At 39.0% G+C, this 27,072-nt stretch overlaps 2 protein-coding genes across 6 annotated transcripts in view; both read left to right on the top strand.

Annotated features, from left to right (window-relative positions):
* PEX1 (peroxisome 1) overlaps positions 1–27,072 on the top strand; it is a 154,687-nt gene that overhangs the window by 109,883 nt on the left and 17,732 nt on the right. For all 5 annotated transcript variants that reach the window (XM_089825450.1, XM_089825446.1, XM_089825447.1 and 2 more), the window contains 3 exons: positions 13,334–13,459; positions 13,560–13,621; positions 14,078–14,195. In XM_089825450.1, the coding sequence (XP_089681576.1) occupies positions 13,334–13,459; positions 13,560–13,621; positions 14,078–14,195 (306 nt within the window). The remainder of the gene's footprint in view (positions 1–13,333; positions 13,460–13,559; positions 13,622–14,077; positions 14,196–27,072) is intronic.
* Positions 1,011–4,267, top strand: LOC149561930 (uncharacterized). The gene is made up of 6 exons (XM_089825445.1): positions 1,011–1,629; positions 1,769–2,001; positions 2,117–2,269; positions 2,418–2,818; positions 2,956–3,361; positions 3,496–4,267. The coding sequence occupies exons 2-6, from the start codon at positions 1,788–1,790 to the stop codon at positions 4,074–4,076; spliced, it is 1,755 nt and encodes a 584-aa protein (XP_089681571.1). The 5' UTR covers positions 1,011–1,629; positions 1,769–1,787; the 3' UTR covers positions 4,077–4,267.

Genomic DNA, 27,072 nt, shown 5'->3' with positions numbered 1-27,072 from the left:
TGAAATTGGCCCATTTAATTGCTAGTTTGATCTAAAAATTGTAAAATAGAAACAAGATAAGCCTAGGAGATGTCAAAATATTCATTTAACAACATTTTGGCTATTAAATTATCATTAAAATCGAATCTAGCAGGCCAAAATCAATTTTCAACTCCAAATTACCAATTTCCTTTAACATTTCTAAAATCCTCTAAGCAAAATTTCAACCAAATTAATGAAATTTTGCAATTTAATCCAATTTCAATTTTGCAATACAATTTCAATTTTTTACACAAATAAATCCTTTTCCTAGCACTCAAAACCATAGTTCCAAAAATCGCCATGAAATCGCCGAAATCGCCGAAATCGCGATAAGATTCATGGCTCCCGATTTTTTTGGAATCGAAAATCGCTGGTGGCGATTTTTTCGTGTGAATCGCCTGAATTGCCTGAATCGGCGATTCATGGCAAAAATCGCCAAAATCGCCATCGTGAATCTCCAGAAATCAGCCGCGGCAGCAAGGATAGAAAGTTCAATTTTTTTAAAAAAACACATGTTTTATTTGCTTTCTAAGTTGACTTTCCTCTTTGTTATAACCCTAAAGAGCCTTCTATTTGCTTAGTATGAGTAGAAGAGAGGAAGAGTGAGAGAGAAGAAGAGAAAAGAGAATCCATAGGTTTCCAACCGGCAAGAAGGAAGAGCACCAAAGAGATCAGAAGTCCATTTGGGGAGGCCATAAATTGCACTGGGAGCATTAAGGAGTCAATATCAACACTCCTCAACTCATTTGCAAGAGGTAAGTGTTGGTTTTTTTTTTGCATGTTAGTGTAGTATGCATTTTTTGTTAAATTTTTTTAGTGTTCAAACTTCATTTGCAAATCTTGAATGTTTTTTATTTTTAGTTTTACTAAATTGCAAACTAGGGTTTGTTGTTTTGTAGTTTTTGTTTATTAGTTGCAAACTTTGATTTTTTACATGAATTTTTTTTATTGCAGCAGCCCTTTGCTTTCATTTTCCAATTTCCACAATGGGTAAAAAAGATGAATGCTGGAAATATAATGAAGAGTTTCTTGGGAGAACCAAATATCAAACAAAATGTATATTTTGCAAAGAAAAAATAAATTCGGGAGGTATCTATAGATTGAAATACCACATTGTTGGCATACCTGGCCATGATGTCACAGTTTGCACTCAACAAACCGCTGAGGCAAAACGCTCTTGTTTAGTGGCATTAGAAAAAATTGAACAAGACAAGTTGACTAAGAAAATGCAACTTGAAGGGTTAAGAGGTATTGGCTCCCGTGCTCCCACATCCGCAACCGCATCTACATCTGCAAGTGCATCTGCATCAGCTTCCGCATCCGTAGGTTGTGTTGGGGAGGGTTCTTCTAGGCCTCCTTTTCATCCTAGTGCTAGTGCTCATGTGAGTGTTAGTGGTAGTCGGTCTCATACTGAGACAGAGTCCAACACCAACCTATTGCGGCCTAGAGTGCGGAAAAGAAGAATGGATAGTTACTTTGTGCCCCGCACTACTCCTGGCTCCCAACCCACGCTTGAGGGCATGGGTTTGAACAAGGAGATTCATGATGCTGCCAGAAAAGAGATTTGCAAATTCTGGTACTTTGCAACATTCCATTTATTGCAGCCAGGTAATTGATTCTTTTTTCTTTGTTATCTTCAAAGTTAAAGTTAAAAGTAAAAGTAAAACTTTAATTATATCTACTTGGTTTATGATTTTAGTTTTTGACATCTAAATTTCTAATCAATATCATTATCTATTTGTGACAGGACTCCTTATTGGCAGAACATGATAGATGCAGTTGCCATTTGTGGTCCGGGGTTTAAAGCCCCAACTGAGGCTGAGTTAAGTGGATACCTCCTGGAGGAAATGGTTGAGGATATGAGGCATGAGCTTGAGGACAACCGAAAGGAGTGGATCGAAAAGGGTTGCACCATCATGACTGATGGTTGGACAGATAGGAGGGGAAGAACACTCCTCAATTTTCTTGTATCCTGTGGAGGTGATTGATCATTCTACTTTCCTACATACATAATTTTGAATCGTGATTGACTATTTCAAATTTTGATTTGTTGATTGCTAATAGTAATTATAATTCGTTGTTTTGTTACTTGTAGGATATACCATGTTCCTCAAATCCATTGATGCTTCTGCTCATGTAAAAAACGCCACATACTTATGTGAGGTTATTGAGGAAGTTATAGCAGAGGTGGGGGAACAACATGTGGTGCAAGTGGTGACGGATAATGCAGCAAGTTATGTTGCTGCAGGTAAACTTTTAACTTTTTAAGTTTTGAAAATAAATTTATTTGAATTTTGAATTTTTTCTAATTCTAACTTAGAATTTCTAAGTTTCCTAAGTTCTAAGTTCTAACATGTTTGAAATTTGAATTTCTAATTATCTTAAAATTGTTGTAGGCAAACTTTTGATGGAGAGGCACCCCACCATATTTTGGTCCCCTTGTGCAGCACACTGCCTTGACCTCATGTTGGAGGAAATTGGCAAACTTGAGTGGGTCAAGTCATGTGTGGAAAGGGCAAAAAACATATGTAAGTTTATTTATAATTATTCATTTGTCCTTAGCACAATGAGGAAGTACACAGGAGACAAAGAGTTAGCTCGTCCAGGGATCACGAGGTTTGCCTCGAATTTCATCACCTTGCAGTCCTTGTTGACATCAAGGGATGATTTGAGGAGCATGTTTGTTGGGCGGGAGTGGATTTCATCTTCCTATGCTACGACCACTGCAGGGATAGATGTGGTGGATTGCATATTTGATGATGATGGTTTTTGGAAACCTGCTAGAGAAATACTTAAGGTAATTTTATTGCAATTTAACATTTAATATTTTACAGTTTACTATGCTAATTGTTTAATGATTTAGTTTTACCTTATATTATTGAATTATTCTATGTTTAAGTTTTGACTCAAATTTTTGTTTTACTTTATATGTAGGCCACTGAGCCTCTTGTATCTCTCCTACGAACTGCTGATGGGGAGAAGCCCTCTATGGGCTACATATATGAGGGCATGGATAGGGCCAAGGAGGCCATTAGAGCTCAGTATGCAGGAGTGCAGGAGAAGTATGCCCCTATTTGGGACATCATTGATAGGAGATGGCAGAATCAGCTCCACAAACCCATCCATGCAGCAGCTTACTTTTTGAATTCGGCATTTCGTTTCCGTCCTGACTTCAAGGCGGATGAGGAGGTTCTCACCGGATTATATACAGTGATCCAGAGGTTGAGTACTGATGAGGATAGCAGTGCTGCAATTATTGAGCTTGATAAGTTCAATAATAAAGAAGGGCCACTTTTCTCTAGCAGGGTAGCCATAGATGCTCGGGAAACAATACAGCCAGGTAAAAATTAAATAATATATTCAATGTTCATGAATCTAGATTCTAAACTTAAAGTTGATTATGTAATTTTAGAGTTAACTTGTAATTTGTAATTTGTAAATGAGACTAATTATTTTTATTTTCCCTTATTTCAGATAGATGGTGGCAAATGTTTGGGGCCACAACCCCAAAACTTCAAAAAATTGCCATTCGTATTCTGAGTCAGCCAAGCAGCGCTTCTGGATGTGAGCGCAGTTGGTCCATGTTCGAGCACATCCACTCGAAGAGGAGAAACAGGTTGACAGTGCAGAGGTTGAATGATCTTGTCTTCGTTCATTACAACCTCCGTCTTAGGATCAGACAGATTTTGGGCACTGACTCCTCTCCGATCATTCTGGAGGAGATTGATCCAGAATCAGAGTGGCTCACAGAGGTTGTAGATCCAGTCTTCACTGAGGAAGACCGTGCGTGGATTGACCAGGTGGATATAGAGGCTGAGGCAGCTAGAGCACGTTCTTCAGGCATTGGTAGATGCACACGTGCACGCACAGACACAGGCCCTAGCGACATTCGTGAGCCCATCTTATATGCGGGAGATATGGCTCGACAGTCCTCTAGGACCTACATTAGACGCCTTGCTACTAGGCAGACTGGATACTCAGAGGCTGAGGCTGAGGCTGTAGCCGAGCTTGAGGATGATGTTGAGGATGATGATGACTATGAGCCTGAGGCTTGAGCTGGAGCCTTGTTTTTATATTTTGTTTATAGATATTGATACTGAATCATTGATAGACATATGTTTCAAAGTTTCAAACTTTCATGGATCTTCATCTTAGATTCTTACATAAATTTATGATTTGATGTCTTATGGATCATCTTACATACATTCTATGATTTAAATCATTATGATCATTTGATTTCTATTTACTTCAGCTAGCCTACAATTTACATTTTAGAATCTTAGATAACATAGTTACGTATGTGATGGATTTTATGTTTCATGTTTATGTATGTTAAGTTTTAACTTCTATTTGATGATGTTATAGTGTGCTTAAGTTATATTCAATAAAGGGTGCATGAAATAAGTTTTAAATTGTTAAAATCTTTAAATTTAAAGGGTTTTTTCAAATTTGCCGATTCATCGCCGATTCATTGCCGATTCATTGCCGATTCAGGATTCGATTCGGCCTTGCCGATTCTGATCCGATTCCGATTCACGTTTCTATGCTCAAAACTCAAACTCTAAATCCAATTTCACTATCAAAATTTCATTTCACCGAAAAATATCAAGATTTTCCAAAACAACTAAATTTAAAATTTATTTTGAAAAATGCTCAAGCTTATATTGAATTATATCAAATTTTCAAAAATATCCGTCTAAGTGCAAAATTTGCAATTTTATCCTACCAGATATCATTTTAATCATCGAAAAAAATGTTGCTGTATGAATCCTGCTAGGCCCAAGGACAAATTTACATGTTCCGAAAAATCAAGTCTAGCGCCAGGTGAAAACAAATCAAATCCCTCCTAGCCCGAAGGTGTCCAAGGTGTAAAAATTGTCAATTCCAAAAAACCTCTGGACAACTCCAAATCTTGCTAAGGCAACCTAAAAATTCCCAAAATCCACAAAAATTGCCAAGGCTTGCTTGGAAAAGGGGGTCCCCAAATTTTTGGGGGGGATGGTTTGAAAACCTCACAACAAACATGTAACAACATAAAGAAGAAGAGAGATACAAATAGAAGAATGTGTATGAGGTGTTCAAAATTTTTATCATCTTGTACCAATGGAGCAACAAGAATCGTCTAAAGCAATCTAGACGAAACATATAACAAAGAGCACAACACGGGGAAAACACAACACAAATATAGAAAGATTACCATGCTAGAGAAGTCCACTTCAAGCATGCCGCCTGCACCCCTTATCTTGGTCTATATCATTAGGGAAAAGTGGGCAACTCGCAAGAGGAATAACATCAATCATAGTAGGAACCACAACCAGTTTTAAGCAAGGACATTTGTAGGAGTCACTGTGCTCGACACTATTAGTGAGTGTTAACTGTTTAGAAAGCATGTTAGGAAAATCATATCTTATATTAGTATTTTCATATTCATCATTATTAACATGTGCATTAAAATCAATATCATCATCAAGAGTATCTTCTATATCAAGTTTAATAGAATCTAAAATACGAACACAATTGTCATGTTTTTCCATTTACATTTTATTACTATGATTAACTTCCTCCAAAGGCTCAAGCATGAGTTGATCGAAGGAAGGCGAAGGTTGAGATGATGCAGTTTGAGTAGCAATAGCATGAGCCTTGGCCTTAGCTTGATGGTTCTTGTGATGCTTATGAGCATGTTGATTGCAAATTGTTTTCCGATAAGCTTGAAGGATTAGGATCAATTGTAATAGGTTCCAAAGAGGGAACAACTGCCGGTTGAGGAGTGTTAGGCAGAGGATGAATGGGTGGGATAAGCGAGACAGCCACAAGAGGATAAACTTAGGAAGGCTAAGCTCAAAAATCTTATCTAATGTTGTTGATAGGATCGATAAAGATGATCAAGAAGAGCAGGTGGTTTTTGAGGAAGAGATGGACAATGGAAATCTATCTCAATGCAATCTTAATGGTGCGAGGGTTTATAAAGAGAATGATTGATGGTGACAACTTCCCCATTATGAGAAATTCAATGCATTTATGAATAGGAGAAGCTACAACTTGCATTGAAAAGAGCCATGAAACAAGCTCGAAATTGATTGGAATTAGGAATGACAACAAAGGTAGTAAGCACAACCTTATCGGAAAGGGTCACAAGAAGATTGATAGAACCTTGAGGGAGATAAAGAAAACCATTACAAGTTTGAATCCAAACATAATATGTGTCATAGGTATCCTTATGCAATTGTTTATTAGAAAGACGCTCTTCAGTGATAACATTCACAAAAGAAGAGGGATCAATCAAAATACCATGGAAAGGGATATGAGCAACCCTAGCAGTAATATCGAGAGGACCATTAGGTGCTTTAAACTGATTAGATTGATCAAAGGTGATAATAAGAGCAAGCTTAGTTTTAGGCAAAGGTAAAACTAATGGTTAAGGGTGGGACTCTCAACATTATTAACCACATTATTAGCTTCTTCTACCTTGTCAACATAATTGATATTAGTAACAAGAGAAGAAGGTTTTAAAAGGGTTGGTATAAATTAGGAGGTGCTACATATTTATTTGTACTATTAACCTCAACATCAATAGATATAGCATCATAATAATAAAGGTCTTGAATAATATTCTTTAAAGCATAGCTCGTTTGAGTATCATGACTAGACTGATGATGGTATTGACAAAAAACATGTTGATCAAATGACTTAGGCATTGGTTTGTTAGTGTCAATAGGATGGATAGGAGGAAGTTTAATAACAATGAAACACAAGAAATCACCCACCCCCCTCCCACCAACCTCAAAGTACTTGTCAAGATGTCCCCGCACTAGGTACTTGCGTACCCAAGTACCCCCACCTCCATTCAGCAACCACGCTGCTGCCAAGACAAATACTTGAATTTTTATTCCAATTTTTGATTTGTGAATGTTACTAGTGGATATGTACTATATTAAATGTTCAATGGTTTTGGTTGGTGCTGCAATTTTTTTGTGTTCAAGTATATCAACTTGGTATGTCATACTGAAACATCATTTCATAACTAGCATTCTAAGTTCTACATGTATAATATACAACACCCCCTGCCCTCCGACTCCCCTCTGCCAACCCCCCATTGTCCCAAAATTGAAGCCCTTTGCCCTCTGTCCTGAAAACTTGTTCTGAAGTCTTGATGGACCTCAGTATCGGTGTTACACTATTTAATAATGTTAGCATTAATCAACTTCAACATCACCACATGCAAAGGTTCAGATAAAACTGTTTATTATGATTAGGATGGTACACATAGGAAAAAGTAGTGTACCTTTAGATGTAGTAGCCAGTTTATCGTCTACTATATTTGTTGACTTGTTGATTTTGATGTAGTTGTTAGGCTTAGAAAACTTGTGTTGATGAATGATGATGTCACATTTATTAACAATAATAGGAGTCATTGGAGTAGTGCTCTCAAGTTGGCTCACTTGTAACTAATAATGGTGAAGCACTGCCCAGAGATGTGAGAAGGAAGTATACTCGGTAAAGAGAATTGTATTTCTAATGTGTTTTTGCAAATTAGAAATAAAAATATGTTGAATATCATGATGAGGCATAGGATAAGATATTTGAGCACACAAATGTTCGAATTGACCAATAGAGTCACTAACCTTTTCTTTATCATTTTGTTTACAATGCATCAAATTAGTCAAAGAAATTTGTGGACCAATGTTATTTTGAAATTGTTGAATGAAAGCGTTGGTGAGTGCTTGAAAGGAATCAATAGAATAAGTAGGTAAAGAGGAATACCATTGCAAAAATTTGTCCCTAAGAGTATGTGTGAACAACTTAGCCATGACCCTATAGTCGTGAGCAAAATCACTAAATATAGTTTGCAAAGTTCTAACACGAATCACATCGTCACCCTTACCATTATAGTCTCAGGATGAGGTATCTCAACATGTTGCGGGATAACAACATGAACGATGGATGTTGTACTTAGATTGGGTGAAATGAGCTACTTGTTGTTGCAAAGCGGTGACAGTTTGAACCAAGCTACTAATGGTAGGATTAGAAGATGCAATAGTAGGCATAGACATATTGGATGTACTAGCAAATTTGTTGTAGGAAGCAGAAGGAATATGTAAAGATGTTGGTGGAGGATTAGAAGGAGCGGGAAGAGGATTGGAATTTGTGAAAGGAATGACATTATAATGACATTATATGAAGGTAATGAAGAAGGTATAAAAGTAGGAGGAATACTCGTGGGAAGTGAAGGGTTAGGAAGACCAATACTCAGAAGATTAGAAGTCGTTATGAGGTGGCACATAAGTGGGAATACTAAGAATAGAGATGGAAGCAGTTGTGGAAGGAGGATTTTATCCTAACTCTTGAGCACACTCCGTCAAAGGCTTAGCATGAATGTTTAAGGTGAGATATACCATGCTTCTTAATAGCCTCAATAGCGGCAACACTATTGAGATTTTGATTCTTTCGCACAAACCAAGTTTCCAACTTATCAAACTCATGAGAGAGCTTATCAACTTGGGAAGAAGGAACTCTTGAGGCTTCACCTTCATCATGCAAGAGTGAGGAGTTATTCTCCTTGATAGGGTTCAGATCTTGAGGAAAAGTGTTGGTATCATCATGGGTCCTAGGAAGAATAGAGGAATCATGATCAAAATAGCCCACGGGTCTACAACTTCTTTTAACGGGAATGCTATAGGTTGCACTTAATGTAATAAAACTCATGAAAGGGGAGATCACAAAAGAGAACTCTAATGAGATCTAACCACACAAATATCAATGTAACAAGGAGCATAAAAAGAGATATCTAACCACACAATATAGCTAAATCTAACTCTACAATACATGCAAAGAGGAGAGCAATCTAACTACAAAAGGAAAAAGGGCACAAGTCAAGCTCACCAAAAGAGGGTAAACACCTAATGCAAAAATGGATATCAAGGGAGCAAGATCTAACTCCAAGATGAAAGAAAGAGGTACAGGATGACGGTTTGACCAAAATGTTTTGGTGAAAAATGTTATGGTGGTTAATGTTAATGAGATAATGGATGTGGTGTAAATTCATTAAATAAACACTTTTCATGCATTAAAACCTAAATACAAGAGAAAGAGTGGCAGCCAAACATAACTCCCAATATAGCCCAAGTTAGATTAGCAAAACCCAGATAGATGAGGGGATGGCAATACTAAACCCAAATTATATCAAGGAAGCACGCAAACAAGTCCTCTTTCATGCAATGTAAATTGATTGAAGATATGCAATGTAAATGTGAAGTTGAATTAATTGATTTATGCAATGGACCCAATCGAAATACAGAAATAGGTCTATGCTAAAAGGTGAAATAAATGATTAAGTTCTTACCTCAAAATGTGCAAGGAAATATGCCTTTTTGCTTCAAAAATTGCTGATTTGAACTTGAGACTAAATTTCCAATTGGGAATCTAGGATCACACCAAAAACCCATAAAACCCTATTTTTCTCAGACCTCCTGGTACAGGTTGACTTGGTGGTTAAGTGTACAAACACTTTACGGGAAGATGAACATGTTCCTAGGATGGTAATGAAGTTGACCCAACTTTTTCAAGAAGGTCTTGATGAGCAACTTTTGGATCCGCAACCACAATTCAGGAATCCTGCTCTTGTATGCAATAAAACTTGGTTTGATGAGGGCTTTCCTTGGTCAAGCCCTAGATTGAGGAATCATCCTTGAAATTGAGAGGTAAAACATGAAAGTAATTATTCTCCTTGATTGAAGAAACCCTTGTCAATAAGGATTTTGCAATGCTTGTGTGTTGTCAATGTTGAATTTGCAAGGAAGGGTGTAGGAAATCTCCACAAATGCAATGGATCTTTCTAAACCACATCATAGAGCCATGGATGTAAATTTGCATCAATGAAGAAGATGATAAAGGTCTCAATGTAGATCTCTTCCCTTGATAGCCAACTAAATGCTAGATCTTGAAGAGGAAATGCTCACAAAGGATCCTTGAATCTTGAATGCTTAATAAAAATCTACTTGCTTGAGAGCTTGAAAATGCCTTAAAAATGCTTAGATGTCAAGTGGATGCCCTTGGATCTCTAGTGATGTCTTTTTGTTGTGAAAATGAGGTGTGTAGGCTTCCTTTTATATTAGTTTTTTGGTGCTAAAACAAAGCAAGACGATCGGGACACCCAATCTTCAAATTTGCAACTCCAAGAAAAAATTGGCCCTAGGACCTAAAGTCCTCAGGGAATAGGTTGACTTGGGTTGGTTGGTTTCAAAGGAGCTAACTTTGAGGTCTCAGAAATTGCGTAGATGAAAATGCAAGATGCAGTGTCAAATAGGAGAAAGAGCTGATTGAGCACAAATCCATCCATGGTCCATAAAGTCTCTAAAAGGCGGGAGCTAAAAGGTCTTAAATGATGGGTGCTTCCATTTTAAGAGAGTACAATTGGTCTCTTAACTTAATCTCAACAAGACCATTGAATGGAATGATAATTTTCTCTCATGTAATCATGCAACAATTCAACATAGCTATAGTAATCTTACCTTGGTTTATCCAATAGTTCCAATTTTAGTGGTATTATACTTAAGAAGTCTATAGTCATCATGTAGCCATGTAAAACCTATACTACCAAATTTGAAGTGGATCACCAAAATTATCAACTCATGTAATTAAAATGTGCTCGATACTAAGAAGTCATTTTCATTTGTATTATCATGCTACTGCAAGCCAAGCTCATACCAAGTAAACTTTGTTCCTAGTTCCTAATATAAGGATATATTAAATAAAAACAATGTGCCACCTGATTCCGCTGTGCCCAACCACTGTCCCCCCGCCATCCTTAAATTAAGCCCCCTCATTGCCCCCATCCTGGAAACTTGTCCTCCTGATTTGCTGCCCACCCGTCCGCCAGGGCGGTGTAACTATGCCATATACATTACTACCCACTTTTGTTTATAAGCTACTCTCTTAAATAGCACAAAGTAAAATAATTAAACCTTAAGGGGTTAATCTAAATAATCCCTTTCTAAATAGCACAATCTTATTATTCTACTCTCTTAAATCTCATTTCAGCTATTCAAAAGATCAATTTAGAATTCAATTCTACTCTGGGAAGTAAAATTATGGGACAAGTGTACTTATTTGTAATAATGATGTGAATATACTTATACCATCAGGCTGTCAGAATTGGAATGGACTCTTCTCATGGTGACCAATCAACAAAACATCACACACTAATTAAACTTCTTTCTTTGCTGCCTTGCCTGAGTGTAACCCATCTCACATTGTTGTCACTATGTTCTGTCACACGAAATTGACTGTATTCTTCCACCACTCATTTTATTACCATTTGTAACCTTTTCCAAAGCTTTATTCTTGGCTGGAGCAAGGAATATGCTTGCAAAGATTGTGGAATCTGGCTTCTCACCTACGAGTTGCATTTCCTTGATAGTTTCCAAGGCCTTTTAACAAACCCAGTTTGTGAATATTGAGCAACTATCGTAGTTCAAGAGACCACAATTCTTTGAAAATTCTGAAAGTTTCTTCAATGAATTTGTTTTGTGCAATTATTGCATTTCCCAAAATGCCATTTCTCCATAGTTTCCTCATCTTGAACACCATGTTGTGCACAACCTCAAATGATATGGCATTTGTGGCATGTGCTCCTTCCTGGTTTTAGCATCATGAACTACATCTCGCCATATATTATAACTTAACATTGTTTGTTGGAGCATTCATTTTGGAAGCAAACTAGCTTCTATCTTTGGATAACTATTTTGTAGGATTGCGACACCCTTTTTCTAGAATGAATGAGATTTGTAAGTACCTACAATCTCATCTCATCTTGGCTACTGCCATCAATACTACCCAGGTCTATGTGCAGTTAGGCTCTGCCTAATATTTGTTCTTCTTGTTGAAGTATACTTAAGTTGGTGAGATACACCTTGCACCTATTCCACATGACTCACATCTTTCTTTGATATTTGTAGCACAATTCCTGCAACAACAATGTACACCTTGCTTCTTCATATCCATCCATATGCATCTCATTGAATGAAACTCCTCCATCCTTTAAGCTTTGATGTACTTCAATAACCTATTCAAAAGATTTCTTCTCTTTGCACACCCTATGATGAATTTCCTCTACCCTTTATGCTTTGATGTATGTCCACAGTTTCATACCATTCTTTGTTTATGTCTAGAAGATTGGACAGCAAGGGGGAGGGATTCCGTGCTTCTTAACAGATGGAATCCCCCTCTCCTTCTATGGCATTTCTCATTATTTGGTTTGTCTAGCTAATTAAATTTTGCATTGGTGGATGTCCATACCTTGTTCAACAACCTTGCAAGTGTTATCTTGTTGTAAGTTTTCTCTCATCTATTTTTTTTGTGCCACACTCAATGTACAGAGTGGAAATGGTCTCCTATGGAGATGTGAGACGAATCAACAAATGCTATGAAGAGCATACATTAACTTCTTATATAATCACCACTTTTTTTCATTTATGATCGCCTTTCTGCATTGTTGTGTGTCTTCTGCTGTATGCTTGTTATGTCAGTACCAAAGCCACTTTCAGCCACTTATCACATTTTTTTTGTCCAAATTTTCACATTTTCCATTTTTGCTACAGTTAAGATTATAATATAGCCTTAATTTTTATATTAGTATCAGTCAGTCCCTATCAAGGCTGATTTCTTTAGTTTTGGATGATTATTTTTATCATTTACATGGCCTGTCTCTGCACTTTCACTCTCGTGTGATGTTCCTCTGTTTGCTAATTTAACAGCCCCAATTCCATTTTCTGTTGCAGATCGCGTTCTTTCTTTGAATAATAAGTTTTATTGCAATTTGTTGTTTATTTGTTCAAAGGGGGCCTGACCATCCCTAGTCACAACGTTTCTGGTCATCCACTGCACTCCCCCTCCCTATGGTTATGCCTGGCAAGGTTACCAGAAATGTTTCTGGCAACATGCCTAGTGAAAACCCAAGGACACATCCTGTATACCATAGAACATTTGGAACTTCAGGGATGCTTTAAGATAGATTTCAGATTCCAAAACTTTTCCATGGAGTGTTTATCTCAAAGAGCCTACAAGTAGTTCCATGCAAGTTTCATTTATTAAATTATTTGTAATAGTATAGCAATAAATGCTTCTTTCCTCTGTTTTGGAAAAAGAAACAGAAATTTTCTGCCTTTTAAAAAAAGAAGAAGATTTATGTTGTTTAACCTTTAAAGCCGGTGAGAGTGAAGCCATCAGTCTATAACTTTGTTTTGAGAGAAAAGTATGCTTGCATTAGCATCTATTAATGATCTATAGATATAATAGTAGTTTCTTTCAAATGTAGGTGCGGGATATATTTTCTAAAGCATCTGTGGCAGCTCCGTGCATTTTATTTTTTGATGAGTTTGATTCTATTGCTCCGAAGCGTGGTCATGACAACACTGGGGTAACAGATCGGGTTGTCAATCAGGTGCTTCTCATTTCTTATGCTTTTTGATGGGTTGCCTTGTATGATTGCATTTCTTAAGTATTTATATCTGTCATTCATCTTTGTTGTGTCTGGATTCCAGCTGTTGACTGAACTTGATGGTGTTGAAGCATTGACAGGGGTGTTCGTATTTGCAGCTACTAGGTTTGCCATTTTTTTATTTCTATTTTTATTGGCGAAAAAATTGTATGCTACTGATAGATCTATTTATGAAGTGAATTCGACCTTAGTAGAGGAAATTAGAGTAAAAATATTTCTTGTATAACATGTTCAAAGATAAACAAGTAGATTTTCATTTTTCTGCCCAGTCATCTGGTAGCTATTCTTTTATCCATTTATTTGAATTTTGTTTGAGCGATGGCCCAAAAGCATTACAAATATATTTTGCACTTCTTTTGTTCTAGTAGTTTTCCTTTGTATTTAGGATGGGTTGTATAGACAGTGTACTCTTATAAAATATATGTTGCGTTTTAGGTCTTTTTGATTAATCCTTCTCCTTTTGTATGCATATATAAACTTTCCCTTCATTATTTCTTTCTGTTGAAACGTATTTTTAAGATTTAGCTCTTGCTTCTAATTAATTTTATATGTTATTGGCAGTCGACCAGACTTACTTGATCCTGCATTGTTGCGGCCTGGGAGATTAGATCGTCTTCTCTTTTGTGGTTTTCCTTCAGCGAGAGAACGACTGGAGATTCTTGACATTCTTTCTAGGAAGGTTGGGTATAATGTCACTATTTTGTTTAATTTTTTCTTGCATATTTATTTCGAAAATCGATTACAGTGCTATTTTAAGTAGAGCATAATATAATTAATGTAGTAAGAGCCTGATGATGTCAGTTTTTATACCACATAACATATTAGCAATTGAATATCTAATACGAAGTATCAAACATACAATTCCTTTCTTGAAAAGTTAGTGCTCATGGGACATGAGAATAACTCCAGCGTTCCTTACACCTGTGGATACTCACTCAGTTTATCGATGTGATTTGCTCGTAATCACATAGGCGGCCTTACGCTAATTGTTGAGGATGACTTGGACTTTGGTGGGATGATGGGGATGGTGATTCGGTGTGAATGCTAGATGATGTTGGTGGAGGGTAAATGGTTCTTATGACTGGTGTCTTTCTAACTCTCTTCTTCTAAATTCTAAGTCCTAAACTACTTGCTATCTTACTCCTACTCCTATGGATGGAAGATTAGCAAATGGATTGGGATCAAATCTAATGAAAGTTAACCAGCTGCTCCACCTCCATAGATGCAATGATTCAAAGGAAAAATAAACTAGTTTACCACACAAGGCTTCGCAACAAGCCGCTAGGATGCTAGTGGCCTGGTATTGATCCCTATCAAACATCTACTAATGCTACCATGCAACTATCCATATACTTTACTCTTGATTAACAATTTGAAATGCAATCAACTTTAACAACTTGAAAATAAATTTTACTCTTAACTATTTCGAAGCAGAAACCATGCAATAATACCAAAGGCTCTTAATCACCATGCAAGTCACAACAATGAGAAAGAAATAGTGAATTTTGGCATTATCATTGCAACAATTTTCTCCGACCCTTACAAATGAGAGCAAATGGCCTTATATAGAGGCCAAAATGTACAACCGACAGTAGAGATAAAGAGGCAAAACTGATGATCCAGATTGAATCATGGAAACCCTAATTATGGTTGCCACCCCATTGGCCAATGAGAAGACGCCACCTCATCAATGGACTAATGAAAAAATGTGAAAAAGTGGCAACAAATGAGAAGGCACCAAAATGGTGGCCAATCAGAATTAGACACTTGTCCTATCCTAGAAGAAAGAGAAATTGCCACATCAAATGATCTTCTAATATAACTCTCCCTTTTTCTTTCATTCTTTTAGCTAAGGCAATGAACCTAGCTAGCCTTTCGTTGACTTCTTCCATGGGAAGACAAGGTGTGTGCTTTATCTTGAGCTGCGCCGATTTCATCACGTTGTTTGCTGCTTGTAATGTCTTCTCATGATCCTTCTCATACTCTTTTGCGAATCCAATAAAAGCGTTTAGGGAGGAAAGGGTGTTCAAATGTTTCTTCTTGATAGCAACCTTTCCTAACTCATCCAATCTTGATCCAAGTCTTGTCTCATTGATATCCTTTTCTTTGATGTCTCCAAAATCAATGCCATCCCAACATTGCCCATCATGGTTGAAATGGAGTTGTCGACGCTTGGGCTATGTTGTGCAATTGCCTTCTGTATCTCTTCGAGTGTTCTCAATCTGTTAGTCAAGGCGACAAACCAAGATTCAACCATACCCAATCCTTTCTCATCAACCAACTTGGCGCTCTCCAAATATGCCTCTGGTAGCCCAATGAATGCCCGTAGCCTAGGTATAGCTAAATCCTTGATTGGAAGGAAATCCTTCCACTCCTCTTCAAATATTCTAAATCTGTCTCTAACACATACTAATGACTGGAATGTTGAGATAAAAGAAGGCAAGAAATTTCTCCTGTCTTGGATTGTCTCGAGGATCCAATCCTTGACTTCATGTAGCTGAGCTGATATCTCTTCCATATTGTTCTCACTGTCTTGAGGAAGGGCTGCCTGGTGCAACTATTAGATAGGATGGCAATCTCTCCAATATTTGTTCTCAGCCTCCAACTTTATGATCTTTTCATATGCCTTCCTCAGCCTTTCTCTTATTGAAGCCATACCTTCCTAGATCTCTTCACATTCCATATCATCCGTGTTCCTTCCTGAGTTGTGTTGCACTATCTCATATTCCTAGGCCGCAATCTCATCCACTGCCTTGTTGACTGTTGATATAGCAATCTGAACCTTTCGGTGACCATCATTGTCGCTCCTGATTACCTTTGCCACTGTCTTTGCCATTTGTTTTTGGTTCTCGCTATTACCCTTTTCTATTAATCCTTGGATGTCTTTCACTGTTTTGGCAGTTGCTACCTCACCTCTTGGCATGAACATTTTCCTTAACCATAGTGGTGCGGTGCATCTCCCCAAATTTGGATTTGGTTCGACTAACAAAGCATCACCAACGGCTTCAGGTGCCTGACTTATCGCCTTAATGTCAATCGACCCATCCTCTTCTCCACTAGTCACTGCCATATTATCTCCTTGTTGGTTTTCTGAGAGAGGGGAATACTCAGTGCTCTCACTGTAACCACTTGATTCTGAATCAGAGCTCACCTCTACTGCGCCCCCTTTATCACTTGAACTGACCTCTTGGCTTCTAGCCTCAATTATACTTTCCCTTGATGGTGTTGCATGCTGTCTCTTTGTTGGAGGTTCCGGATGTTCTTTTCTCTTCTCAACCTCCAAAGCCCTTTTCTTGTTTCTAACTGTTTCCTGTTGCCGGCTACTTCCTTCACCCTTCTATCCGACTAATTCTGTTGGACCTTACGAAAATTGGTTGTTCTGGAAAATCAAGTTGAAACCAGGTGAAAATAAACCTAGCCCTCTCCCCTTTGGCCCTGAACGTGTCCAAGACTCAAAATTTTCAAAAAAATCAAAATTTTTGGACAATTCAAAAAATATTTGCCAAGGCGATTAAAAAGATGGGGGGTCCCCAAAGTTTTTGGGTGATGGTGTGAGAACCTCACAACATCTGGCAACTCCATGGGTGAAATGTTCCTAAACGTTTCAAGAATAAAATAACTTAGAACAAAAATCTCAGAATGGCTTACTCGAAAACCTACTTAAGAACGAGCACTCAACAAGGGCAAAAACTCTCAAGTTGAACCTAAGCATCCTAACCATAAGTCACCCACGTGTGTGCAAATGATTTATTCCCCGCCTAACAAGAACTTCATACCCTTTCAGATCCATTAAACTTAGTTATTGTAATATCCTTACTTCAAAAGCAACGTGGATAGAGCCCCACTGCCAGGCAGGCGTCTATATCCTTAACTCTTGTTTTGTTTGCCTACAAAGTGTATCTTAGTTGTATGTGCCAATTTCTTGGGTTCCTGTCTAAAAGCTTTCCAATTACGGTCAGAAGGTTCTTATTTGTGGATTCTGCTAGGCCATTTCCCTAGGGATAGTATCCTGATGAAAATTTTAAAATGATCACATGGTCAAATGCCCAAGTATGAAATTTCAAAGAACTGAAAGCAGAACCATTATCACATACAAAAGCAGAAGGACACCCAAACCTGCTAGTGATCTTTTCCTCCTAGAATTTAATGACAATCTTAGCAGTGCAATTGTTGAAAGCTTGAGCTTCTGACCACCGAGTACAGTAGTCAATTGTGGTTAGAATATACCTATTTTGTGTCGAGGAGGGTGGATTGATAGGACCAACGAAGTCAAGTCCCCACATCACGAAAGGTCTCACCTCAATAATTGGCCGCAAAGGCATTGCTGGAGTCCTTTCTCTCTTGACTGCAGTTTGGCAAAAATGACAAGTCTTCACATGCTCATGAGTGTCTTTGAATAAAGTTGGCCAGTAGTATTCGGCTCTTAGTATCCAATGTGCTGTGGCCAAATTTGATCCATGTCCCGTTCCCCATTTATCATGAAAATGCTCCAAAATGTTTCTGGCTTCTTCCTTTCCAACGCATCTCAAATATATACCCTCGTGATTTTGCTTGTATAACGCTGCTCCTTGCATCATGTATCTTCTGTTCTTGAATCTCAATGCCGACTTTTGTATTGGATTCAAATGTGAAGGGCATCGGTGATTCAATAGGTAGTTGACTATGTTCTAATACCACTCATCGGGGTGTACATCTTCCAATTCATAAACTTGTTGCACAAGTCCAAGTTCCTCTGATGCCATGGTCTGCGTCAATTGTTGTCCTTTGACCAATTTCATTAGTTGAATCTCTATGTCATATTCTTGGATAGTGGCAACCCACTTGCCCCTTCTTTCTCCAAGCTTGTTTTGCATCAAGAGAGTCTTCACTGCTATGTCAGGCACAATTGCATGTACTTTTCTTCTCAAGATATAATGCTTGAACTTCTTTACCGCTTTCACCAAGGCATAAGCTTGTTTCTCCACATTTGGGTAGTTCAATTCGGCCTCCCTGAAAGGTGCACTCATGAATGCAATTGGATGCTCTTCACCTTCCTCATTCTTCTGTGTTAGAATGGCCGCACACGCATGATTAGAGGCGAAAGAATATATATTGAATGGCCTCTCATAACTTGGGCTTACTAGGACTGGTGCATTGATGATAGCATGTTTTATCTCTTCAAATGCCTTTTTCACTACTGCATTCCAATCCATTTTTGCATCCTTCTCTAACATGTCATTCATTGGTTTCACAATCTCAGCAAATGCAAATATGAACTTCCTCATGAAGTTGACCTTTCCAAAGAACGATTTGAGTTCCTTCTTGCTAGTTGGTATGCCAAGTTTGGAAATTGCTTCCACTCTCTTTGGATCTATCATAATACCCTTCTCTGAAATCACGTCCCAAAAGTTTTCCTTCGGTAACTCTAAACATACGTTTCTTCAGATTCAAAGAAACTCCGAACCTTCTACATCTCGTGAAAAATTTCCTCAAATCCATAATGTGATCTTCTCTGTTCTTTGAAAACACTGTTATGTCATCCATGTAAATGATAATGCATTTGTCTTTTAAGTCCTTGAAAGCATAATCCATGGCCCTTTGAAATGTTGTGCCTGCATTGATTAGGCCAAAAGGCATCCTTCTGTATGCAAATGTTCCCCACTTCGTGGTGAAGGCCATTTTCAATCTGTCTTCTTCCTCGACAATTAGTTGATTGTATCCCGAGTATCCATCCATAAATGACATCATTTTAGCTCCGTTTACAATTTGCAAAACCTTGTCCAGTGATGGAAATAGGTAATTGTCCTTTTCTGATGCTTTGATCAGATTTCTGAAATCAACACATAACCTTATCTCTCTGTTTTTCTTCTTGATTGGGACAAGATTGGCGACCCACGTTGAATGCCTTAGTGGAAAGATGATTCACGCATCGAACAACTTCTTCACTTCTTGAAATATGAATGGTTCTAACAAAGGGTTGACTGGCCTTTGTCGCTGCCTGAATGGCTTACTCCCTTCAGTGGAATTGTGTGTGATGATAGCGGGATCATATGTTTTTAAATCTTCATATCCCCAAGCAATCACGCCAGGGAATTCCTTCATCAAATTCAATATATCCGCTTTCTCTTTAGATGTACAAACTTTCCCAACGTGGACAATTTTGGCACAATCCTCTGTTCCCAAATTAACTTTTTCACGCTCATCACCTCCTGTAGGTTGATATTGCGTTTTGTGGAACTAGTCCATGTCAAATACTCTTTCTAATTCGATTATTCCCTTTGGAATAGATTTGTCTTTAGGCTCATCACTCCTACGTCGATTTCTACTTCTTCATCCACTTCGCCATCAATGATTTATGTAGTGAAGACATCCGAGTTAGTCAAGAACTTGAGGATATGTCTATCATCTTCAAACAGCTAGAAATTCTTGACATTGTCTAGTTCTGATGGGACTGATGCCAACTCAACTCTAAATTTCTTCAAGCAATCCAACTTAATTGGTGCTAATGAGCTTGCGGTCTGTGCGAGGGCATTTGCCACCTAATTGTTTTCTCTATAGCTAAACTTGATATTAAAGGCATCGAAGCCCTCTATCAAATCCCAGACTTTGTTTCTATATCTCTTCAATCTTTTGTCACGGCAGGCGAACTTCTGTTTTATTGCTCAATTACTAAATATGAGTCTTCAAATACATGTAGTATCTTGGCACCTTTCTTGATAGTACACAACAAGCCTAGAATCAAAGCGTCGTATTCCGCCATATTGTTGGTGCATGGGAATTGCAATCTATGTGCCTCCAAATATGTTGCCTCTGTTGGGCTGACTAACTCAAATCTGGCTCCGACTCCTTGCTTAGTTTTGGAACCATCGAACCTTAGAGTCCATACTTCATTGCTTTCTTGATACTTCTCCTTTTGGAAATTCTTTGACTCATCTGTTTCATCATCTTCTATTTCCGCATTGGATGGTGTAATTTGGTTCTTCATTTCACCCATCATACTATTTTCTGCTTCATCAACTTGTAGAGTCTCAACTCTTTGCTTGCCATGTTGATCTTCTCGTTTTAGAGCCCCTGGGATTCTCTCTTCCACTTGTTCTAAGGCGACTGTACACAAGGAGCAAGATAGCTCTGAGTGGAATGCATTGTGGATTCTGCACTAGTTGGGTAATAATAAGTCTCTTACTGGTGTTTGGTTATCCAACTCTATTCCTTGCTGCACAGTTCTAGTCACAAAGCTCTTGAAGTTCTCGAACATGCCTTCACGACTCAATCAGGATCTCAGTGGAATCCCCTCCTTTACTTATGATGTTCATAGTCAACACTTCGGCCTTCTTTGGTCTATAGGTGCTCATATTTGTTTCCACAAACAATATTTTGTTTGGTTCCCCCTATTCTGTGACTGTCAATCTCAACCTCAGGGTGCTATTGATTTTGATTTGGTTGGCTAGTCCTTTCCACAGGAGGCACATGTGAGAAAAGTCAATTGCCATGTATCCATTCAATCTTCTAGCCCAGTCTCTGTTGGTCATTTTTGCCTTCCTGCCAAAATCACCACATTTGAATTCAACGTAGTAACGTTCACAAGTTTTAAATATTCAAATATTCAAAAGGGGCACGAAATACTTTATGCTAAACTGGTTATATTTTTTTCCCTGCACTTTTTAATGTTTCTGCGGGCCCGCAAGTCCCCATCGTCAGATCAAGAGATATCTACGGTTGGCGCTATCTCGCTGTGGGAAGTTGCACGTTGTTTTGCCATAGTGACATAGCACCTTTTGGCCGCGTGTCAGGTGGGTCCTCCTTTCGTTGTTTATCCGGCGCCAAACTTTGCTAGATCCACGGTGGGCGCTATGGCGCTATTGGAAAATCTATGTTCCTCGCCGTTAGCGACATAGCGCCTAGACAGAAAGTGATAATGCGGCAACATCAGAAGGAAGGTGGGTCCCAAGTATGCTTCGTCGGATATCAGTGATGAAATTTGTCAGACAGGTTGGCACTTGGCCAGTTTCTATTGGTCGGTATACCGATAGGTCAGATCCATCTTACTCGCTGCCAGATCTCAGAAAATCAATGGTGGGTGCTATCTCGCTATGGAAGTTGCGAGGATATTATCCATAGCGACATAGCGCCTCAGCGACGCGTGGCACAGATGACGTAGTGAGCCCGCCCTTCTCCAAGGTAATATTACGGCTCGTCCTCGGTGGCAGTTGTCAGGTGGGTCATAGTACAGTGGCGATATTTCATTGGTCCATTCAGCCAACTCAATGTGCAGTTGTACAATTTTGTTGATCACTGTAGATCTAAGGAAATCAATGGTAGGCGCTATCTCGCTATGGAAAGCTGCGAGGATATTACCCATAGCGATATAGCGCCATTGTGCCATGTGCGTCAGTGGGGCTAGGTCTTCCCAAGACGAGGATGCTAGGTTGTGCCAGGTGGTTGCCAAGTGTTTCGTGGGCCCAGAGGTTTTAAGGAGATGGCGCAGTAATACGGTGAGTCTTCATGATTGTCAGATTAGTCTGGATCCACGGTGGGCGCTATCTCGCTATGGGAAATTGCTCGGAGGATACGCATAGCGACATAGCGCCTCGGTGACACGTGTCCCAATGGTTCTGATGGAGGCAATAACGGTTAGCGGCTGGCAGTTAATGTGACTGTCGCGGTCAGGGTTGCAAGGTGGCGTAGTTAGTAAAGAAAGATTGGTCAACCTCGGGAAGACCTTGTGGGTGGCAAAGAGAAATGAATTGATTGGTCCACGTGGCCTGTTTCGCTTATAGTGTTCAGCTGACTCGCTGACTCTGCCGATTCATGCACCAAAAATGATAACAAATCGAGGTTGCACACGCATCCGATCTTATGATCGATTCCAACCACTAGAAGTGAATGTGAAGCATGCAAAGACACCCAACCACCCCGATCTAATCTATCTATTTGGTCAGAGCACAGTTATAGCATCGCTTCTGTCTTTTCGAGGCCCTATTTTAGTTAAAAAATCAGATTTCATGGTACCAAAAAGCTATATTCAGATTAGATTTTCTCCATGATTGTTCTCTGCAGGACTTAATGGTAGGTTGTTGCGAAGTAATTACAGTTGGAGGACACCCCAGTTATGCCTGAGCTATAAAGGCAAAATTTTATGAATTTTGTAGGGACGACCTTTCTCTGTTTTCTCTGTTATTGCTCTACAGATTCTCAGTGTAATTCCCCAGTGCCTTTGAACTACATGATTTTCTGTCTTATCTCTTTCAGCCATTGGTATGAGAGTGCAAGAACTCTTTGCCTCTTACTGGTGTTTTGTAGAGATCTATGATCTGCATGACTGTATCTCCTTGGTCTACGAATGATAATATAAGTGAATCTTTCTTTCCTTGTGTCATTCATCTTGGTCTTCTGATCTGCATGTGATTATTAGATTAAAGCAAGTTTGAATGCGTATATCCTTAGTTTCATTCTGGTTTAATAGTGCATATATGGGCAGAGTTTGGTCTGAACACTCTATTTTGGTGCATCACCTCTTTAGATTCGATTAGGTAGATTTGCTTTCATGCTCTCCTTCTCTCTTTTCCTCTCCAAGAGTAGGTAAGTGCATCCTGATAGTAAGAGGAAGCCGACCTTCTTCGGAGACTCAACCTCACAGTTCAAGTCCCACAGCTTGGAGGTTGTTTCCATGTTTCACTAGGTTGCCCTCATGCATAGGCTTTGGACAAGGGTGCAAACCTCAGTGACAACAGTCTCTACCTAGGATCAATCCATAGGTATCGGCCACATTTACTGAAATATCTACCATGTGTTCCACTCTCAGATCAGATGCCAACTCCATGTGTATGTTGTGTAGTTCACCTACTACCGGCACTTCTGTTTTATCTAATTGGGTAACTTTTCTGTTTGATCCCAAAGGAGTGATTTCCGAACTTCTGCAAATGTTCAAAGGCATTACGTTACTTGATGCTCTTGAATCAATTAGGCAATTGTGAAGCAACTTCTCGAATATCCTTACTGATAGCAAGAATGGGGTTGGCTCATCCTTCCCTTGACAATACACTACGGGTGTCTTATGTACTTGTTTGGCTTTACTCCAAAATCTATTGGTTGAGCTGCCTCTTCTTTCTTCACCTTTTATTTATTGTTTACCAGGTCTTCACTCCTTTGAGTTTGTTGTTCCACCGGTGTTGAACCTTGAGCCACATAAATTGGTTGAGGCCTTGGCTGTTTGTTGAATTCACTGATATCACCATTTGCAATCTCTTGCATAGAGCTTCCTATCTTTCCATATGAAATGTCTTGAGATGAGTTTGTCATGTTCGCTCCTGGAATATCTTGGATTACATGTATCGAGTTAGAAGGAGGCCTCCCTTGAGTGTGTGTTACTACACCTTGAGTGTGAGATCCTTGCAATTTGTTGTCTTTCAAACTGTCAAGGAACGTATCTCTAATCTCCGCTACCTTCAATAATTTGAACAAAGGGAGATTGATTTTGACCTTCCTCATCTCTTCTGTCACACTTTGTCCTAATCTTTTCAACTCTTCATTGTTCACGACATTGTTTCTAGTTCTTCCTCTGTTTGCTTCTTATGTCGACTGGACATTCTGTGCTCTTTGGGTACTTTGATTGTTCTATTGTGTGCTTTGTTGAAAACTTTGCTGTCCATTTCCATTGTTATGGTTACCTCGTCTATATTCAGGTGCATCTCTTGAGGAATTTGGTACATTACTCGCATTGGGGTGTGGAGGCGTATTGAAATTATTTGGGGGTATGGAGGATGTGAAGGGTCCATCATTTCTCTTGTTGTTCCTTTGATAAAACCTTGCATTGCTAACCTGTTGTTGAAATGTTTGGTTCCCACCTGTTCCTTGAACTAGAACAGTGTCTCCTAAAGGTGGGAAAGAAAAATTTGACCCATTGTTATACCCTTTCTGATCCATTACCTCATCAATTGGACCGTTTGCCGACTTGGGAAGAAATCTCCCTTGGTGTTCTTCATATGCTTCAAATTCTGGAGGAAATGAAAACTCCTCAAAAGTCAAACATTGATCATATTCGGGGGATGGGACGATCTCATTCCTCGTAACCTTAACATCTTCCTGATTATTTGACTCATCTATTATGTTTTGAAACAGGTTAGATGTCCTCTTGGATTCTACACATCCTAACTCTGAATGTTGATCAATCTCATGGAATCTGTAATATTTGGACATGGCGGACTCAGCTAAGAATATCCTGTCCACCAACCTACCATCTGCTGAGGCTTGATTATCAAGTGGCGAAACCACATTTCCATTGTTTGGGCTTGTGTTCCAAGTCCTCTTCTGGTTAGACTGATTGTTGCATCCTTGGTCTTGTGATTGGTTGTTACCTTGATAGTTATTGTTTTCATAGTTCCTTTGATAACCACCACCTTGATTATTTCTTTGGTAGTCTTTATCATGATAGTTCCTCTGGTATCCTCCTTCTTGATGGTTTGTTTGGTACCCTCCTTGATAACCTCCACCTTGATTTTGGTAATTATTTCCTTGATTATTTCTTTGGGAACTTTGGAGTTGGTTGTTTTGGTTTCTCAAATAGGTGACTTCTGTAGACAGCTTCTTGACTTGGTCAATCAACTCTTTCATCTCATCCTTTTCTTCTTGCATTCTTGTGGATGAACTTGCACTTTGCAGATAAACTGGCACTGATGGTGGTGCTTGAGATAATGGGGGTCCTGGATGTACCACCAACTGATTTGTAGCTGCTTGGTATGCAAGTTATGGAATTGGGTTGTTCGGATACTTAGCACCTTGGGGTTCCATTCCTTGTTGGCCCAATTGCTTCCCTATTTCAATCGCTTTAGTGTAGGCCTCAGTCAATGTTGTGGGAGCAAGATTTTCCATCCTTGCGAACATAGTTGTCTGGTTGTCCAGGGCACTGTGGTATGCTTCTAATGCACCTGTCTCCGTCATTGTGTAAGGGGCTCGCAATCTCGTGTAAGCCTTATGGAAACGATCATTGAGGGAACTTATCAACTCTCTATCATGTCTCCTTATGTCGACAAACTCTAGTGGTGTGGTGGGCATGCCAAATTTTGCAACAAAGGCTTCTCTGAGCTAAACCCATCCCATTATAGATGATGCTGGTAGATTGACAAACCAGTAATAAGGTTCTTCCCCCAATGAATAAGGGAAAATCCTGCACGCTAGATCTTCATATTGAATTCTTCTGTTGCACAATGCATCCTCAAACACCTTGATATGCTCCTCTGCAGTGCAGTTAGGGTCATTAACAAAGAACTTGGAGCTGAATACCCCCAGATTCTTTGGTAGATCATGGTATTGTTGGAATGAAATGGGTGAGGCATTGTTTTGAATCCATGGTGGTTGAGCCATTGTTGGTTGATTGGCTTGAGCTTGAACCGGTTGATTGATTTGACCCAGAACTAGTTGACTACTTGAGGGGCTAGCTAAGTTTGAGGTATCAGCTATCCAACGATTCCTTGATTTCTTGTGAAATTCTAACACAAGTCCTCTTCTTTGTAATGTCCCCATTATAAAATAAATAATAATTTAATCTTTGTAATGGGCTGATTGATTTATTTTATCTTGGACCCATTTTTATTTTTGTTTTTGTAGTTTGTCGCCGTCGGCTAATTTTGTACACCCTCGGAAAGCTTTTCCCGACAGGTATTTAAGCATGGCTCGTAGGTAGTTTGTAGGTATGCTTTGGATTTTATTTTTCTGTACTGCAGATTCCTGTTGGAGTTCGGGTTTGTTCACCATTTTGGAAGTGAAAGATCTTCCCTAATTGGCTTGCACGGTTTCGGTGGGATTCAACCCTCACCCTACTCCATCAATGTTTAACTTGGTCTGTATCTGGCAAATCTGGAGTGCTCTCATCATTTGCAAATACTTATCAATTTGTTCTTCTTCATACTTACGAGTATTGTTGATGTTCAAGATCTATATTGTTATTTGGCATTAATTAATGATATCAGCTGATAGTTTATGGTGTACGGCTTTTCCTCCCCTCCTTCTGCAAATCACACTACCTGCACAGAACTCGGTTATTCTGTTCCTCCATCTGTATGACTTGGAATTGCTTGGTACAACAAGTTGTCTTCACCGTATGGCCATATTGTGCCTTCCCACTAACTATACGGCTTCATTGAGCCACCGTACAACTTCTATCTCCATACCTTCTTGCATCATTTACTCTAGTACGACATTCCACATCACACCCCCGTATGGCTAATATTGCCCACCGTACGGTTGTTCCTATCCACCATACGGGCTATACTGCCACCGTACAACTATCTTCCATACGGCCTTTGGTTATAACCGTACTGCCCACTAGTAATCCGTACAACTTCTCTAGGATAGATGTATGACCTCCTGTGGCTCTGTACGGACTTCCTGCATTCATACTTCCTATTTCTTGGTTTGTGCGTAAGTGTACACTCTATCTTCAGGATACACACGCCATTACTTGCCATTGTTTAATTAGAAGGAGAACAAGAATATTATATATCAAAGCTCTTCGATCTTGCCAGCCTGTGGACGGTGAATGAGAGTTTATAGTCGGAAGAGGAGAAGGACACATTCTGTTG

Source organism: Cupressus sempervirens, chromosome 4, assembly GCF_028749045.1.
Source record: "Cupressus sempervirens isolate cs-2001-9-10 chromosome 4, ASM2874904v1, whole genome shotgun sequence".
In the NCBI taxonomy this organism is placed as follows: Eukaryota; Viridiplantae; Streptophyta; class Pinopsida; order Cupressales; family Cupressaceae; genus Cupressus; species Cupressus sempervirens.
Note: the sequence above shows the minus strand (reverse complement) of the source record. Positions and strands in the feature narration are given on the sequence as shown.

Bases quoted from the DNA above. Each gene is read 5' to 3' on its own strand.
- LOC149561930 (XM_089825445.1), top strand. From the start codon at position 1,788: ATGATAGATGCAGTTGCCATTTGTGGTCCGGGGTTTAAAGCCCCAACT. The intron at 2,270-2,417 runs GTAAACTTTTAA...AAATTGTTGTAG, and splicing joins AGCAAGTTATGTTGCTGCAG to GCAAACTTTTGATGGAGAGG. The intron at 3,362-3,495 runs GTAAAAATTAAA...CCCTTATTTCAG, and splicing joins TCGGGAAACAATACAGCCAG to ATAGATGGTGGCAAATGTTT.